Source organism: Mizuhopecten yessoensis, unplaced genomic scaffold (genome assembly GCF_002113885.1).
Source record: "Mizuhopecten yessoensis strain PY_sf001 unplaced genomic scaffold, ASM211388v2 scaffold9847, whole genome shotgun sequence".
Taxonomy (NCBI): Eukaryota; Metazoa; Mollusca; class Bivalvia; order Pectinida; family Pectinidae; genus Mizuhopecten; species Mizuhopecten yessoensis.
Window position 1 is genome coordinate 2,531,255 of NW_018408252.1, and position 18,528 is coordinate 2,549,782.

Genomic DNA, 18,528 nt, shown 5'->3' on the forward strand with positions numbered 1-18,528 from the left:
ACCCCAGTCTGACGGCATTACCAGCGAAGCCGAGGACCGTGACGAGGTAAACACCAACGACAATGAAAACGCACGTGAAGACGACTACGACAGTGATCATAGCTCCGACAACGACCCGCTCCCTCAAAACACTAATAATGACACGCTCATCCCTGACAGTGATGCACATAAAGAGCGTCGTCAAATTAAAGTGTACACAGGAAACGGACGCGTTGTAACGGGTAAATCCAATAAGGTCGCGACACCGTCCTCGGTACCCAACAAAGCGCCTGGACAAAAGTCAAGACAAAGCCGGACTCCACCAACCCCAAGTGAAGAGCTAAACACAACGACAAAAAAGGTTAACACAGGCTCAGGTCCTACGACCGCCGGTAATACTTGAAAGGCAAGTGGTACCAGCGGTCGACCCTGATCCGCTACCATGTCTAACCTGTTATTTGGTTATATTGAACTGTTTATCGCTTTATGGACTAATGAGAATGACAACGAGTACACAAAAATGAACGCTTGGAAACCGAATAAGACGATATTAATGATAAACGTTGTACTCGAAATATGGTACGAGTCGGACAATCTTTGTATGAAACAAAAACTTCGTTAATATACATGTACATGTGTGTATATTCATTGTATAGATATATACATGTATGTTTATGGGAAGGAGTACAAACTATTACTACATGTAGTGTGTACATACTTGTATCCACAATTCTGTAATACCTAAATGTACCAGGCTAGTTTTGAATTTAAAGACAGTTGTAACTATACTAAAAAAAGAATTTCAACATTACATGTATGTACTTAAAATCACATATCTTACAGACGTTCGTAGGTACGTCTCGGTATTGGAAATTATAATACTGATAAATGTTTAACATGTATTCAAAATATGGTACAAGGTAAACAAACATGAAGAGACAGGTAAGCTTACAGTTATAATAACAACTGTACCTACATTTTGCTATGTAATTCAACCTGTCTTGATCCTGAAAATGTTGGTAAGTGAACTTCAAAACATATCTCAGTATTACATCCATTTGTTAAAGATCAAATATTTTCAAGGCATAATTAAGTATGTCTCGATATATGTAAAGCAAATTGAAAAAAGGTTATACCTACATGTCTATAGTCTAATATCATACACACTCTAATGCATCCCTAATGACCAATCTAAAAGCACAGTCCATATTCTGTCGCTTAATACCCAAGGACTAGGAGATAAGAACAAAAGAAATCGTTTAAACACATTTATTTAATCAAAAAGTAGACATAGCGTTCATTCAGGAAACACACTTCACACAAAAATCAGACAAAATCCGATATGCTGATCTAATATACTGTGTATATCCAGGGACGTGTATAAGGACACCTGTTACACTCGTCAATTCGTTGGTGGTTAATCTGACGAGTGCTGTTGATTTAACAAGCCATACGTATCCGTTTCGGTCACAGACAGTTTTCAAATGTATTTTATCCGCTTGGAATGACCTTATAATAATAATAGACTGCCGCGCGCTGACTGGTGTTAAAATACAAGCGGGGCGCTCAGGTCATGCAGGTAGTGTCTCTCTCAGCCAATACTTTATATCACCTCTCATACGTCACAATTACAACCTTATATAATACAAGTACATTACACACACCATGACAGATATATTATATAGACATAAACGGCACACCCATCCAGCGCAATCATGTAAAGCTAAAACTGTTTTATATTATACCTGTTTCACAAATAGACAAATAGACAAATACTCGACGGAAGTTTAGTATTATTTCTCTCCGCCAGGCAGCGCTCTTCGTTTCACTTCAGCAGACGTCACATTGAAGATGGAAGCCATCTAGGCAGGAAGAGGCCGCGGGGCGTTGCTCCTAATTTTATCACCAGGTAATCATTAGAAGTCACAAAAGTGGTTATAAATTTTGCAGTTGAGAAGCTTTATTTAATTTTGAAAAGATAATTAGTCCATATTTGTCTGTCATTTCATATTTTCTCCAGGCGCGGTCATGATCATGAATGTCATGTTTTATCACTTCCTGCTTGCAATGGTTTCCACCGCGACATTTTTGTCCCGTAGAGGGCGCGGGTGTACTAGTGGGAATCGCTCTTTTTAGCCCACCATCATCTGATGGTGGGCTATTCAAATCACCCTGCGTCCGTGGTCCGTCGTCCGTCGTCCGTCCGTTGTCCGTCGTCCGTCGTCCGTCCGTAAACAATTCTTGTTATCGATATTTCTCAAGAAGTACCAGAGGAATCTTTCTCAAATTTTATATGTAGGTTCCCCTTGGTCCTTAGCTGTGCAGGGCAACTTTTGAGACTGATCGGATAAACAACATGGCCGACAGGCAGCCATCTTTGATTTTGATATTGAAAGTTTGTTATCACTATTTCTCGGGAAGTACCAGAGGGAACTTGCTCTAATTTTATATGTAGGTTCCCTTTGGTCCTTAGCTGTGCAGGGCAACTATTGAGACTGATCGGATAAACAACATGGCCGACAGGCAGCCATCTTGGATTTTGATAGTGAAAGTTTGTTATCGCTATTTCTCAAAAATTACCAGAGGGATCTTTCTCAAATTTTATATGTAGGTTCCCCTTGGTCCTAAGCTGTGCAGGGCATTTTTTTGAGACTGATCGGATAAACAACATGGCCGACAGGCAGCCATCTTTGATTTTGATATTGAAAGTTTGTTATCGCTGTTTCTCGGGAAGTACAGGAGGGATCTTTCTCAAATTTTAAATGTAGGTTCCCCTTGATCTCTCGTTTTGTATGTTTTATTTTGAGACTGATCATAAAAACAAAACGGATTAAAAGAAGAACTAAACAGATCTTTCTCATATTGCAATGATCAATTCTATTTCTTTCACATTAAGTACTGTACTAGTAAATATGTGAAATGACAAACTCACTTTGAAGGTTGGCTTTCATACACATCAGTATTAAGTTTAGATCAAAAGTTACCTCAAGGTGCATTTACTGTTAACATGACTCGATCAAACAGATTAGAGGAAAGAAGAGAAAAGATCGAACTGACAAAGAACTAATGAAGATGGTACAAAGGTGGGCGCCAAGATCCCTCTGGGATCTCTTGTTAAAAGGAGGCGCGATCTGGTGTATACGGTCTAATTTCACGTTGGGTGTGTTCGAGACGCCTGTCAAGAACCTGTCCTGACTGTTCTTTGGTACAGGAAGTTTCGAATGCGCCGAAACAGAAAGTACTTAATCCAATATGGCGTCGGCAGACTCTCAACTGGCTATAATACCCTTAGATTGGTGGCAGGTGGTTTTTGACGATTAAAAAATAAATGTCCAATCGATTTTGCCAGCTTACACCTTATTTTATTCAGCACATTTAGCCGTGAATGGATCAAGAAAACAAATTTGTGAAAAAAGGTAAACGAAAAATAAAATCACTAAAACTAAAAATTCACATATATCGTCTAGTCACCAGTTTCCGCGCGTTATGTATTTCCGCGCAGACATTTTATCAAGCTATATCTCGTAACTATGTGACCTGCTGGTCACAACACAAGGATATTTTAGACTTTTGGCCATCGTCTATAAACTGACACAAACAATACCGGAAAACATAAGAAATAATCACCGATTAAAAAAACACGCATAAATATGCAGTTTTGCTTAATGCACTTTTTATCTTGCTCAAAATGAACCCATACCTGAAAAAACGGTGATATATTTCATTCGTGAACCAGTCTTTTTTGTAATCTGACAAACGTACGAAAATGGCGTATGCAAATGAGGTCACATCTCCTCGCCGATTTTTTTCCACTTCCGAAGAGCCAAGGAGACATTCTTATATCGATAAACAGTGTTTTCAATGAAATGAAACCAATGAACTTCCAGTTTTCACCAATTTTAAACAGAACAAAATGAGAAATAACTTACCATCAACCAAAACCGATATAAAACTGCAGAACAAATAATAATAACAGATTCTTTATTATAACTAAATAAATATAATAAATAATTTTTAAAAAATACATGAATTCTTTCAATTTGACATCTTGAAAAATGAATTAAAAATGTGAAATTTAAAAAAAGGTATTTTGATAATTAATTTGACGATCATGGATATTTTTTGTATTCCAAACGAAGCTTTTTTTGTTTCCTTTAGTACATTGTATTCATGTTTATGACAGTCTTCCGTAATTTCAACAGTTTTCTGCCGATATGAGTACGAAATCACGGATGCTTCTTAAGTGCGCGGAAACTGGTAACCCGAGGATATATATGTTACGTTGTTCAAATTGGTCTCAATTTATAGGGAAAATCTTTTTCAATTACGTTTGGGCGAAATTTCCTCTTGATCTTTGAGCACTTGTAAAATTACAGTCCTGTTCGATAGGCGCCATGTTTGTGACGTCACTGTGCCGCGCCACACCACCTCCTCGGCGGGAACAGATTGGACAGTCCGGAACAGCTGTGCCATCGCATTGGAGAGCTGTTCTGTCTGTCCCGGCCGTCCAGGACAGCATCTCAAACGTACCCGTTGATGCCTGTAGTCGCTGATGAATGGTGAACTTACAGGTGAAGTACTGCTGTGTATCACGGTCTGTGTACCACAATGTTCTGGAAGTGGAGGACACAACTTTCCCAGAGAGCCAGGTCTACAACGTTAACTGCAACGTACGCCCACCCAGACCCCCGTACGACAAAGAAGAACTGAAGTGTCGCCATAAAAAGATGCGATCGGGCAAACCGTCACCGGCTGATGTAGTGTGTAACGCACACTTCGTTCAAACTGATTATAAAAACATGATTAGGTATGAAATAGGAAACTTTTTGCTACTCCTCTTTCATTACTCTCTAGCTGAATGATTTGTTGATTTATTGGTGATGTCTGTAAAGTTGTCATACAGAGACCTGATAGTTTGTTACAGCTATATTTGGACCTAAACTAAGGTGTTCAGGGTAATTTTACACAGGGGTTTAGATCGTCTTTAGGTAAAAATGCCACCCAATTATGATATATTATGATATATACACGAGAAGGGTGGAAAGATCTCGGATGTCGAAAAATCGACCGGGGGCCACCTAAATTTCTGGCATCGAAATTGACAAAAAACACATTTCTAGTTGATGTACGAAAACATGCTTAGTAACGTTAGAAAAATGGATACTTGTTCTTTTAAAAAACCTCCTATGCACTTACAGATACAGAAGCCTTATTTTACGTCGAATATTATAAACATACAAACATAAGCTACGAAGAGCTTGTATTCTCCTTTCCTCCTTTCCTCCGAAAACACACATTTCCGAGTTTCAAAGTTTTTTGGTTCAGACTAAGTGTATAGATAAATTCAATAGGAAGGTTTCATCTGATTTTGGTTTTCAAACAATTGTTGTAGTATTGGAATAATGGTGCAATGATATAGCCTTTAAACCTGTTGGGGCCGTACCAGTTACGTTGATTGTAGGTGTACACTGACATTTGGTCATACCATGTAAATTATTGTACAGTACAGTTCTCAAAGTGTCCATCCTTGATAGCCAGGTGTTACGCTCACTTTCAATCTCTGCTCCCCTGGAATATGTCATAGCAAAATTGAAGGCTCAGTGTGCACCGCCTAGTGGTTGATGAGACAAGAAGACTAGTTTGATCCTTTGATGTCCATCAAAAGAATCTTGCGGTCGCGTAACGTTCAAACGTCGTTGAAGTTGGTCATCGCTCATATAATCTTCAAAGGACAAGTATCAGCCTAGCGATTGGTCAGGTTATTTTTACCTGACAACAATCAAATTGCTAGCCGTGTTCCTTCAATTTTACTATATTGAGGATGGAATGTGTTATGCGTGCATAAATCTACCCAAGAACTTGCTACCAACTAAATCGATGATATGACATATCGAAAATCCGGAAAAATATATTGTGTATCGAATCAAACATAAATAATCGTGGTACAAGTGTATCGCGGTGAATCGTGACACCTCTATTTTTTGCCCTCTGTAATGAGGGTGAATTGATCATTACAGCGAACATTAGAAAACAACATTCTATTTATAGTTATCACATATAAAGGGGAAAATGAAAACTGGGCAAATATCAATTTTACCGACAAAGGGCGAAAGATTGACATGGCAAATATTTCCTGGTATACAGTATTTAGTGTACTCGTCACCTGGCTGGCGGAGTTCGGAGTACAAAAAGTATGTCACTGGTGTATAAAAAGTATGTCACTGGTGTACAAAAAGTATGCCACTGGTGTACAAAAAGTATGTCAATGGAGTACAAAAAGTATGTCACTGTGACCTATATCCTGAGATAGGTGTACAGCTTGGTAAGTAAAGAACGGGGGCAGTATGAATTGCCATACAATATTTGCCATGTTATACCCTTGTCCTACCTTGTCATGGATGGGTGGTTTCTGGATGAGTGGTTTTCTGGATGCCTGAACAGATATAGAAACACCCAGATATTAGCTATTTGAAAGACACTCATTACTTGACATACATAAGTATTTTGTCTGAACGAGATTTATCCCTGTACTAATGTGAAAGCCCTGCAGGCAAACAAACTCTCAATTCCCCTGGAGCAGGAAGTGGAAATTGTGATTTATCCCCCATAACCCCACACCTCCGTAAGTGACCAACTGTACCTGTTCATATATGATTGCCCCTTTGACCAGGTATGTAGGCAATCACTCATTATACCACTTATTATAACATCTGTTGTGGATAAGTATTTACAGCTGTACATGTCAAACCACAATAAACTAGTGCCTTGATTCACCGCTTGACCAAGGGACAGACAATGGGAGGAAGGTTTGATATTAAAACGATGTACAGTCGAGTCTGCATTAAGAGACCGCCTTTGGGAAATTTTAAAAGTAGTCTCTTAAAGGGGGTGGTCTCTTAATAGAGTAAGGGTTCTATAGTCTGACAAAGAAAAAAACCTACAAATATAAAACATCAATATATACAATTCCCGGTAATTCGTCTCCGTCGTAGTAGTTCGACTTTACGTTTTAAAATGCCTTGAATCTGAGTTTTACCAACACCTAATTTCTCAGCGATCTTCCTTGCTGATAACGAGTTTGACGTACTTAATTTAATTACTTCCAATTGTTCCTCCAAAGTCAGAACTTTTCTGCTCGCCATCCGCTATCGTACTGGCGCAAAATCAGGGATTCAAACCTTTTGTTTACAGTGACAACCACTCACTTTTTGCGGAAGTAGACAAAAAGGTATCAATATTGCAGACTTTGTGAAGAAACGAAACGAACCTCAGCACATTCCCAGTAAAGGGGGAAATAACTCTTGCATAATTTCGTAAATTACTCTAACCTCCGCACAAATTTGTTTTCGGTCGTTGTAAAAATGGTCGCTGGACCAAGAGTAATTTTCGTCCAGTGATCGAGAAATGGTGGTCGCTGGTTGCGTAAGGAAGATGGTCGCTTATTACAGTTAAATTATATAGAGAAATGTGTCGGGAGGATATCAAAATGGTCGCATAAGGAAGATGGTCGCTTAATAAGGGTGGTCGCTTGAGCAGATTCGATTGTATATATACATCCTTATTAATAATACATACTGTATATAATATATGTCTCTGATCAGGGACGCCATTGTTCGTTAACGATAATGGTTCATCAAACGTCACGGATGAATGCCGACAGTAGGTTATACTGCTGGCAATCATCCGTGATGTTCAGTCAGTGGTTGATAGGTCAGGACAAGCATGCATAGTCGGCCTTAAAGCTGATCAACTTGATTTGACCGCTAAAGCTGATTCAGCCAAAAAAGACAAAAGCATCATGGACGATAACCAGTCGCGAGCCAGACACTGTTCAACACAGGACACACGCTGACTGAACGGAAACCAGACTATTGGATACTAGGCCATAATTATAACTATTTATACCCCTGCCCTCCTTGATCCGAGCTGTAATGAGATTCTGACATATTTTCTCTATTTTCCAGAATCACCCTTGCTTTCATCATTTAAACCAAATCAAAGATGGCTACCAATTACCAGTCTTCCAAGGAAACCACAAATTTTGCACGGATTTGCAGGTTGGTCATCGATGTCATCCCAGACTTATTGCGAGATTTGCTCAACACTCGGTTGCCAGCATCAGGACTATCTGCAGTACTTACCACCCAGAAAAGGAAGATCTTTTCTGTGTTGCTGCGACATCAAAAGAACATTCTGTATCCTCAAGGTGGGGTGTATGAAGGTTCTGTGAAGGATTTGGACACATCACTTCTTTACATCCTTCTAAGAAACATTGGAAATATTCCATCTCATCAGAAAAGTTGGGGAAACGCACCGAATATTGCAGACAGATCGCTGTCGGCCAACATCGACCGTCTACGTGAGCAGCGCAATGAGGTATTTGCACATGCACCCAATACCTCTCTTTCTGATGGAGATTTTCAGGCTAGTTGGGACATCATCCGCCAAAGTGTGGAGGAAATACAAAACAGTGAACTGAATACAGGGCGGTTTGTAGTGGCAGTGGATGAAATACTTACCATGGAAATGGACCACAGAATGACAAATAAATACATCGAGGCCCTTCTATTGGATATAAAAGGTAGGTTAGATGTTGGATTGTCAGGTTATTTTAGTCATATACATCAGATGACGAGTTGTTCAAATAGCCTTTGTCCATGGTCCCATGGCTGTCCTAATATAATTCTTGGTATCACTATTTCCCAAGAATTACTGAAAGAATCTTTCTCAAATCTCATTTGTATATTTCCCCATATAGTCCTTGAAATGCATGTTTAATTTTAAGACTGATAAAAAAAACAAGATGGCTGCCAGCTGGCATTTCTGAAGAATTGCTGAACAGATCTTTCTCAAATTTCATACATAGATTGCCTTTGGTCCATCATTATGAATATTTTATTTTGAAATAAGAAATAACAAGATGGCAGCTGCCAGGCAGTCAACTTGGATTTTAAGATTTCACGTTTGTGACACTATTTTTAGCTCACCTGGCCCGAATTTGTTTAAAATCTTTAAACGACCTCTTCTGAATAACCATGGGTCCCAGGATGTTGATACTTTGCAAGTTGCATCCTGAGATGAAAGGCTATAAAATTTGTTCAACTTTCAATCACAGGGGTGAAATGTTTAAAAAATAAATAACAGGGTCTTTTGAATGAATTTTAATCATAAATACTGATATTTTGCCTGTAGCTTTATTTTAGATCACTTTTAAGGTTACAAGTGTGAGATTTATACCAGGTGAGCGATGCAGACCCATTGGGCCTCTTGTTACAGTGAAAGTTTGTTATCACTATTTCTTAGGTAGCACTGGAGGGATTTTTCTCAAATATTAAATGTAGGTTTCCCTTCGTCCCTCGTTGTGCATGTTTACTTTTGAGACTGGTCGGATTAACAAAATGGTTGACTGTCATGCAACAGCTGTCTTGAATTTTGACGGTGAAGGTTTGTAACAGCTATTTCTCAATAAGGACAGGAGAGATCTTTCTTTGACATGCAGGTTCCCCTTGGTCTGTAGTTGTGCATGTTTTCTTATGAAACTGATCTGATAAACAATTCCCTGATTTTGACAGTTAAGGTTTGTTAGTGCTATTTCCCAGGAAGTACTGGAGGATTCTTTTTCAAATTTGTATATGCAGGTTCCCCACTGTCCTTTTTTGTTCATGTTTACTTTTGAAACAAGCTGGCCGACTGGCAGCCATCTTTGATTTTTGACATTGAAGGTTTGGTAGTGCTAATTCTCAGGAATAACTTGAGGGTTCTTTCTCAAATTTGATATGGTTCCCCTTGATCCCTTGTTGTGCATGTTATATTTTGAGACTGATCATAAAAACAAAATGGCCGAAGGAAGAACTAAACAGATTTTTCTCATATTTAGTGATCGGTTCTATTTCTTTCAAATTAAGTACTGTACTAGTAAATATGTGAAATGACAAACTCACTTTGAAGGTTGTCTTTTATGTAAACAGCAGTATTAAGTTTAGATCAAAAGTTACCTCGAGGTGCATTTATTACTGTTAACAGGACTCGATCAAACCGATAAGAGAAAAGAAGAGAAAAGATCTAGATTGAACTAACAAAGAGCTAATGAAGATGGTACAATGGTAAAGATCCCTCTTGGATCGTGATAATTTTTTCCTATGTAAATCAACTTCACTGACCTGCATAGAAATAATGTACTTTGCCTTGTATGTCTTTAGATGATCTAAAGAAGGATGTTGGTGCCGTAAAAGAGGATGTTGGTGCCGTAAAGGAGGATGTTGGTGCTGTAAAGGAGGATGTTGGTGCCGTAAAGGAGGATGTTGGTGCCGTAAAGAAGGATGTTGGTGTTGTAAAGAAGGATGTTGGTGATGTAAAGGAAGATGTTGGTGCTGTAAAGGAAGATGTCGGCGCCATGAAGGAGGATGTTGCTACAGTTAGGGCTGATGTTAGTTCAATGAAGGACAAACTGAACACCCTGTCAACAGGCACAAGTCTCAAAAAAGGTATGGAAGTTAGTCCGGTCATATCAGCATTGATAACCTGGACACATTTGTAACAGAAGTTAGTTTTTAGGTCACCTGAGCTTGCTCACGTGACCTTTTCTAATTGCTTTCCGTCCGTCATCGTCAGTCGTGCATAAACTTTTTTACATTTTCAACTTCTCAAGAACCAGTGGATATATTTTTTTCAAACTTAGTCAGAATCATCCTTGGTAGATGAGGCTACAAAATTGTAAAATTGGGATTCCTACCCCAACCCCTGGGGCCAGGGCGGGAGTCCCAAAGGGAAACTTAACCAATATTTCAAAAATCTTCTTCTCCAGACTCAGAGGTACTACATTCAATTTTAGTGCATAAAAAGAGAGATCATCAGGGCCTTTATTAAAATTGCAAATTTCAGGACCCCCAGGCCATCCCTTCTCCCTGTGGGAGGGGCTAAAGTTTACTATAGTTTATATAGGGAAATAACACTTTTTGTGTATATTTTTACAATTTTATGTAGAAAATTATTCGTACTTGGTGAGAATTTTCCTTGGAGGAAGATAGTTTTAAATGTAAAATTGAGATTCCTACCCCAACCCTAGGGGCCAGGGCTGGGCCAGGACGGGGCCTAAAGCGAAAATTTACCAATATTTCAAAAATCTTCTTCTCCAGACTCAGAGGTACTACAGTCAATTTCAGTGCATGGAAAGAAAGATCATCAGGAGCTTTATTGAAATTGTCGATTTCAGGATCCCTGATCCATCCGTTCCTCCTTTGGGGAGGGGCTAAAGTTTACTACAGTTTATATAGGGAAATAACACTTTTTGAGTATATTTTATCCATTTTCGGCAGAAAAATATTTAAACTTGGTCAGAATCATCTTTGGTGGATGAGGGTATTACATTGTAGAATTAGAATTCCTGCTGCATCCCTAGGAGCTAGGGCGGGGCCCCAAAGGGAACATTTACCAATATTTTAAAATTCTTATCCTTTGATGACATGACAATGCAAGTATTATATTTCACTTAGTTTACATGCTGATTTCCACATCACATCTAAACAATAAAATAAAGCTACCAGTACCCATGATATAACTCGGGTGACCGCTAAGGCCCTTGGGCCTCTTGTTGTAGTCATGATCATCTTAGGTTAAACGGTCAAAGGTCATACTTTAAATTATCGCTATCCACAATTATCTGATGGGGTCCTAACTATAAATTCTACAGCATTATGTTTAGCATGCCAGCTACTTTAAACCACTCCATGGGGTGATAAATAGACTGGGTTGTCAAAAAATAAAAGCTTTGAGGCACTTGAATGGCAGGTTCCAATAACAATAAGTCTAGAGATTATCTGAACGCGTGTTAAAGTAATGCTTGACTTCAGGTGAAAATTACTTGTGCGTAAAATTTTAGTCCCACAATCCCAGTCAGTGAGATGTTTGTTAATAAGGATGCATCCCATTTACCAGTTTCAAAATATTTAAATACATGGGTTGATAACATGACAACATTATTGTATACATACTAATGTATGGTAAGTCATATAGCAAGTATTGTTTTCATAGCAGTAATTATATATATATGTATAAATAGCAGTGAAGATATACCTTCTTATCTCATTGATAATTTCTGATATTTCTCTGGTAAAAATGTAATAAAATGTTTATATTATTTGTTCTTTTTTATGGTGATGATTAATCTTTACTTTAATAGGAATAGATGTTTCCAAATTTACATTGCACATGTCTTAATCAACGTTTTGTGAATTATCTAAAACCATCACCTGGATTCTTTGTATTTTACAGATAGGGTTCCTAAGCTAACAGCTATGATAGGTGAGTTTACTGAACGGGGATGGATAAGAAGATCTGACTTGATGAAGGAGAGTCGAGCTGCAGCATACCGTGTATATCAACCAAACTAATCTTCAGGGACAGCGACTAGTGAAAAGTTCAAACAATACTGTTCAGATGCTAAAGAGCATGCAAAATAATTGAATTTGTATAAAACAATAACTGTTATGTAATCGTCCATCCAAGGTCAAAATCATATTCACTTGATATGTCATGTTATGATTGTGGCTGATTGATGGAAACAGATTGTGTTTAGTTATTGTTATCATTGTCAAATTCAGTTTAGTGAGACAAGCTATTCATATTCAGCTATGCTCTAAATCATTCTTAAATACAATGCAAGAATAAATTGCTCAACCATCTGTCATTTAGGTCCCTGCAGATGTCCTTTAGTAATCACTATGTCTGTCAGTTCGTCTGTTTGTCTATCTACACACTGTCTGTCTGATCGCATTCTCATTTGTGTAGATTGTCTCAGACTCCAGGAGTCTGAAACTTAATGAAATTTTACATGATGGTGCATTTTTATAAGTGAGGTAAATATATAATAATATTCAGATACCATTATACCAGGTGGCTGCCATAGCTTCCGACTGTCTGAGATATTTCAGGCAATTTTTCCTGCTCTGCTGGTCAGATTTTATTCATACCTGTTGGTAAATGTTCCTTTGCAAATATATATTACTATGATGCATTACTATCCATATTCCAGAATCAAAAATTACTGTTATGGCATCTGCTTGGCAATTTGGGATATGTAATATACTTTAAGGCAAACAGCGGGGCCCTTGTTGACATGTCAGTGTTTTAGCATATCTTCCTTTGTAAAGATTCAGAAACACCTGGGTAATATTATAAGACTTCTATGCCCAGGGGTGTAGGATAGGGAAATTCCACCCGAAAGGTTTTCAAATTTGGTAAAACATGCGAAATTTAAAAATCCTGAGGATGGAATTTCCCTTTCCTACACCCTTGGGCATGAAAGAGTATTTTTCTCTCATTCCAACTACCAGAATAAGCTCTGAAACCATGAAAATGCGTTATGACTGGCTACCATTTTGAAAAAATCAATTTTCCCCTGAGCTTTTTAGACGAAAATGAATCGGCCAGTCAGATTGAGCATATCCCATATTTGCAAACAAGGTTTGCGCAGAAAAATTAATCTCATCTTTCTAACCTGTACGGTAAATATATCGTAAAAAGTTTTAATTTCATCTCGGCGCCTTTTCCGCATTGCGGCATCAGAGAGTTCCAAATTCGTGATGTCATGTCATTGTTGAGCCATTGTGACATCATGTCATGTGAAATGGGTTATAAGATAGAAATTTCCTACACCCCTTTCCTACCCTGGACAGCTCTATCTTTCACACAGGGAAATGAGAGAAAAGTCAATCTTTGCCATCAGATAATGTATAATGTCACAACTCTTAAGTTCATATATGTTATCGAGATACGTCTATATTGTAGGTTATCTTTACATTGTTTAACGTTAAAGATGTATTTCCTGACTTCCATGGGGAACCCGACTTCCATGCGGGACTCATAAATGTTGGCTATTTCACTCTGACGTTTGTTCTTACTGGACATGATTTATTTTTTCCTTGCAGAAACAACCACAGCCATGATATTGAAAGAAAAGGACGAATACGAGTTCCTTTCTACCAAAAGTCTCCATGATGCCTACGATAAACTAAAGAAGAACAGCTTGGTGATAATCAAGGGAAATTCTGGAGACGGGAAGACATCAATTGCCCTTGAACTACTCCGTCGGCTGTGCTATAATAAGGAGGGGCAACAATGTCGTCAGCCACTAGAACTGCATGATATCAAAGACTTGGATAATGTGACCCGAAAATCACAATTAGTTATTTATTTAGATTATATCTTTGGGAAGAATGTTGTGTGTAAACAAGATGTGGAAGAATGGGAGAAAAGAGAAAAATCTATTATTTCAAAACTTTGTGGAAATGAGCACACAGAGGGCAATTTTCTGATCATTACAATTCGTAGTGGAATTTCAAATTCTTTAACTGGATCTTGCTTAGAAAAGGTATTCACTAAACAAAACATTGTTGACCTTAACATAGATGTTGAAGAAAAACTGGAATTGTTAAGGTTGTACAAACCAAAAGATAATTTTGACTCATGGAAAGATGATGAAGAGAAGGAAATTGTCAAGTGTGCTCCTGACATTGGGTTTCCACAATGCTGTAGGTTGTTCAGAGATTCATCTACTTTGCAAGCAGAGAGGGTCAATTTTTTTAAAAGACCTTTTCATTTTCTGAAATCCTCATTATCTAAATTGGAAGACGGAAAATGTTATGGTCTGATGTATCTGTTTCTTAATGGAGGCAAAGTCATGGAAGATGATTTAGACTCTAACAATGAAAATATTGATGAGAATTTATTAAAAGCAGCATTTGCTAATGGTATAGTCAAAGTTACCACAACAGCTGAGCTTGTTCACAATAGGTCTAAGGGGAGGAAAATAGAATTTGTGAAGGATTCGTTAGATTGTCTGTTGGGTTGGATGGTGAAAAAAGAGTCTAACCAAAACCAAAAAGTTTGTTACAAATTCAACCATGACTCAATTGAGGAAACTCTGGCCCTTTTGTATGGAGAAAAAACTCCCATTGGCTACATACAGAATTGTCCCAGGAAGTTTCTGAGTTATGTAACTACCTCAAAAACCACTCCAAACAAAGTAGTTATATCATCTGGTAATCAGTACAATGCCATGTATAAACGTTTACTCGGAGAGTTTGAATCTCTCTATACTAGATACTCTGACCAAGAAAGAGACTGGTTTTATAGTAAATATCATTCTTTAACTTCATTAGATGTATGGATAGATATCAAGTTTCTGCAGGGATTTATCAGATGGCTAAGGGGTCAGAATGTTGACAAAAACTTGTGCCATGTGATAATGCTTGCCCTGTTGAATGCAGCATGTTCTTCTGGTTCAGAAGAATGTGTTTTATCCCTCCTGTCGGATGGTGTGACACCTGACAAGCAGACACCGTTGTATGTGGTAGCAGGAGAGAGCAAGAAAGTGTTAGTAAAGATTGTTAAATACTTGAATGATAGGAAAAAACTTTTCTTGTTGAATAAAGCATGTTCTTCTGGTTCAGAAGAATGTGTTTTATCCCTCCTGTCGGATGGTGTGACACCTGACAAGCAGACACCGTTGTATGTGGTAGCGGGAGAGAGCAAGAAAGTGTTAGTAAAGATTGTTAAATACTTGAATGATAGGAAAAAACTTTTCTTGTTGAATAAAGCATGTTCTTCTGGTCCAGCAGAATGTGCTTTATTCCTCCTGTCGGTGGGTGTGACACCTGACGAGGAGACACCGTTTTGTGTGGTAGAGGGAGGGAGTGTGAGTGTGTTACGTAAACTACTGGAGTATGACGTCACTCAGACAGCGAGGGCATACAGGTCACGATCACCACATTATACTAGTAATATCAATATTCTACAGGAGGCTGGTTTGTTTGAGAGAGAAGAGATGGTGACCATGTTGTGTAACACTTACCCACACTTGGTACATGACACTGATATCTGGGGACAAAGCACGCTCCATCTTGTGGCACAGACAGAAAACTGTGATATATTTAAAACAGTGGAGAGAGTTATACTTAAATCCTTGTATAGAGTTGAGGACAAACAACATAAGTGTGAGACAGTAGGAGGTCGTGTGGTGCACAGGAATTGTGTGTGTGCTCAGTACATGTGTCTGTTAGTGAGTAATTCGGGGGAAACAGTGTTACATTATAGTTGTAAGTTTGGACACATGGAGGTTTGTAAATATCTGTGGGAGTCGTACCCAGCACTAACTACAGCTGTAAATAATAACGACCTTCATTGCCTACATTTTATAGCTTGGTTTACATCAGATGTAGACCTGTTCACTGAGTGTGAATCTCATGTAAAACAGCATATAGAATCAACAGGAGGTAAGTATGACATCACAACCATTCTTACCAATCGGAGAGAATCTGTTTTAGACGTGGCAAAGTATCGGGGGACAGAAAACAAGGCTTTGTATGATCTTCTTGTCCAATTGTTTGGTCAACAAAAACACTAAATATTCACACTCATTTCTCTGTTATGTACATTCACATGTGTAACAGGACACAAAACAAGGTTAATTTTTATGAAATCTTTTCATCACTTTTCAATGTTCACATGAAATAAAAGGTTTTTTTCTGAAGTTTTTGTCAAAATTCATTCTCGAGTCGCGTTTTCCGCCGATATCAGGGGGTGTCCTATGTGAGGTGGGAGTATAAAAATAGACTCGTTGTGCTAAAAATAGACTGGTAGAGAACTGGTATTTCAGGTCTTGACTATTCATGAATGGCAAGGGGGCACTATAGACAGTTACGGCACAAGTAACAGTAGGGGAACTTCAATACTGATTAGTAGTAAACTATAACATTGTAAATACACATAGAGATGTTAATGGTCATTATGTACTCATAAACATCCAAATTGATCAAACAACATACCCACTGATAAATATTTATGCACCAAACAACCCACAAGACAGAAACATGTTTTTTAAAAGAATCAATGAAGTTATAAAATCTGAAGCAAAAGGCTCTCATCATAGGGGGTGACTATAACGACACCTTAAAACAAACAGACAGAAAAACTAATATAAATAAACGAAACACAACTACCAACAGCTTAACACAGCTCATTAAACAAAATAAACTAACTGACATTTGGAGACAAATTAATCAAAACAAGTTACAATTTACATGGAAAAGAAAAAACGGGTCTGAGAAAAGTAGAATAGACTTCTCAGCCTCCGCCACAGGTTAATTAACAAGGATATCAGGCCTATTGTTAATACATGCGACATAAGACCTGCAATTATAAAACATACAGATCACATGGCTATCTCGTTAAAATTAAACCAACAAGAGGTAGATCCTTCTGGAAAATGAAAAATTCCTACCTAACTGATGATGAGTATATCAAAACAATAAAACAGGTTATTAATGAATACCGGTATGAAATAGACAGTGCTGTACTAGATATACAAGTAGGATGGGAATTACGAAAATCCACAATTAAAGAAAAATCAATTGATTTCGGCATGAAGAAAAGTCTAGAAAGGAAAAACAAATTAAACTTGCTAGAACGACAGCTAAAAATACTGAACGAACAGACTAACCACACTGATAATGAGGCTGTGGAAAACAAAAGAATAGATCAAGAAAAACAAATAGGAGACATCTATGAATTTAAAGCAAAAGGCACCCAAATAAGAGCGAAAGAAAATTGGGAAGAGAAGGGAGAAAAACACAGCAAATATTTTCTCCAATTAGAGAACAAACGACAGATGAGAAAAAGTATAACAAAATTGAATGTTGAGGGTAAAACAATAACAAAAGAATCAGAGATTTTAAAAGCAGGGCATGATTTCTATAAAAAAAACCTATACACCACACAATCTCCAGACCCCACCAACGTAAACGATTATTTAAGCAATACAGTTTTGGAAAATAAATCAAATAAAGTCACAAGTAAACTATGCGACGGAAGGTAAAGAATGTACAGACGCTGTAAAAAAATATGAAATTAAATAAATCACCAGGGCTAGATGGTATAACAGCAGAATTTTATAAAACTTTCTGGAATGAGCTTAAAGACATAATTATACAGTTGTGGGATCGCACAACGTTACACGATGTGCGGTGTGCGCACGGTGGGCGAACGATAAAAAGCTGGACGATCAATGCTTGCGCACATCTGTGTGCACGATGGACAGACGTTGTGCGTTAACAATCGTGCGTGGTTGAATTGGTGTAAATTGAGGAATTCCTTAACAATTTGTACGGTTTCGTGTTTAAACATATAAACTTGATGTTTACGTATGTTTCTATATTCTAGCAACACCTATAAACTTATCTTTCTGTCTATACATTCTTATATTTAGAAATTGTGTTTTCTGTGTTTTTAAACAAACTTAATCGACACATGTAAAATTACAACACAATCCCGTATACAGAATTACAGGTAAACAACACTTTGTACATGTACCTGGACCGTAGTTTTCTCCCCGCCTGGGGCACTTACGTAACTCGTCGGGTAAGGCAGGGAGTGTGAAAATCCAGGTGAAGGGGAGCTATAGGCAAACCAATGCAAATAACAAATACTATTCATTACGGTCAAACGGTATCGCATATCAGCTCTGTGTGTCAGGCACTGGTCAGGTAAAACTCC

General features: G+C 38.0%; 1 protein-coding gene across 2 annotated transcripts; it reads left to right on the forward strand.

The window, feature by feature from the left end:
• Positions 1-1,815: 1,815 nt before the first annotated feature.
• Positions 1,816-16,487, forward strand: LOC110458936. Of its 2 annotated transcripts, XM_021510920.1 has the most exons (5): positions 1,816-1,888; positions 7,944-8,560; positions 10,179-10,463; positions 12,250-12,279; positions 13,905-16,487. In XM_021510920.1, the coding sequence occupies exons 2-5, from the start codon at positions 7,981-7,983 to the stop codon at positions 16,379-16,381; spliced, it is 3,372 nt and encodes a 1,123-aa protein (XP_021366595.1). In that variant the 5' UTR covers positions 1,816-1,888; positions 7,944-7,980; the 3' UTR covers positions 16,382-16,487. The 2 variants fall into 2 exon arrangements, with proteins under 2 accessions (XP_021366595.1, XP_021366596.1); XM_021510921.1 differs by lacking the exon at positions 12,250-12,279.
• Positions 16,488-18,528: the final 2,041 nt, after the last annotated feature.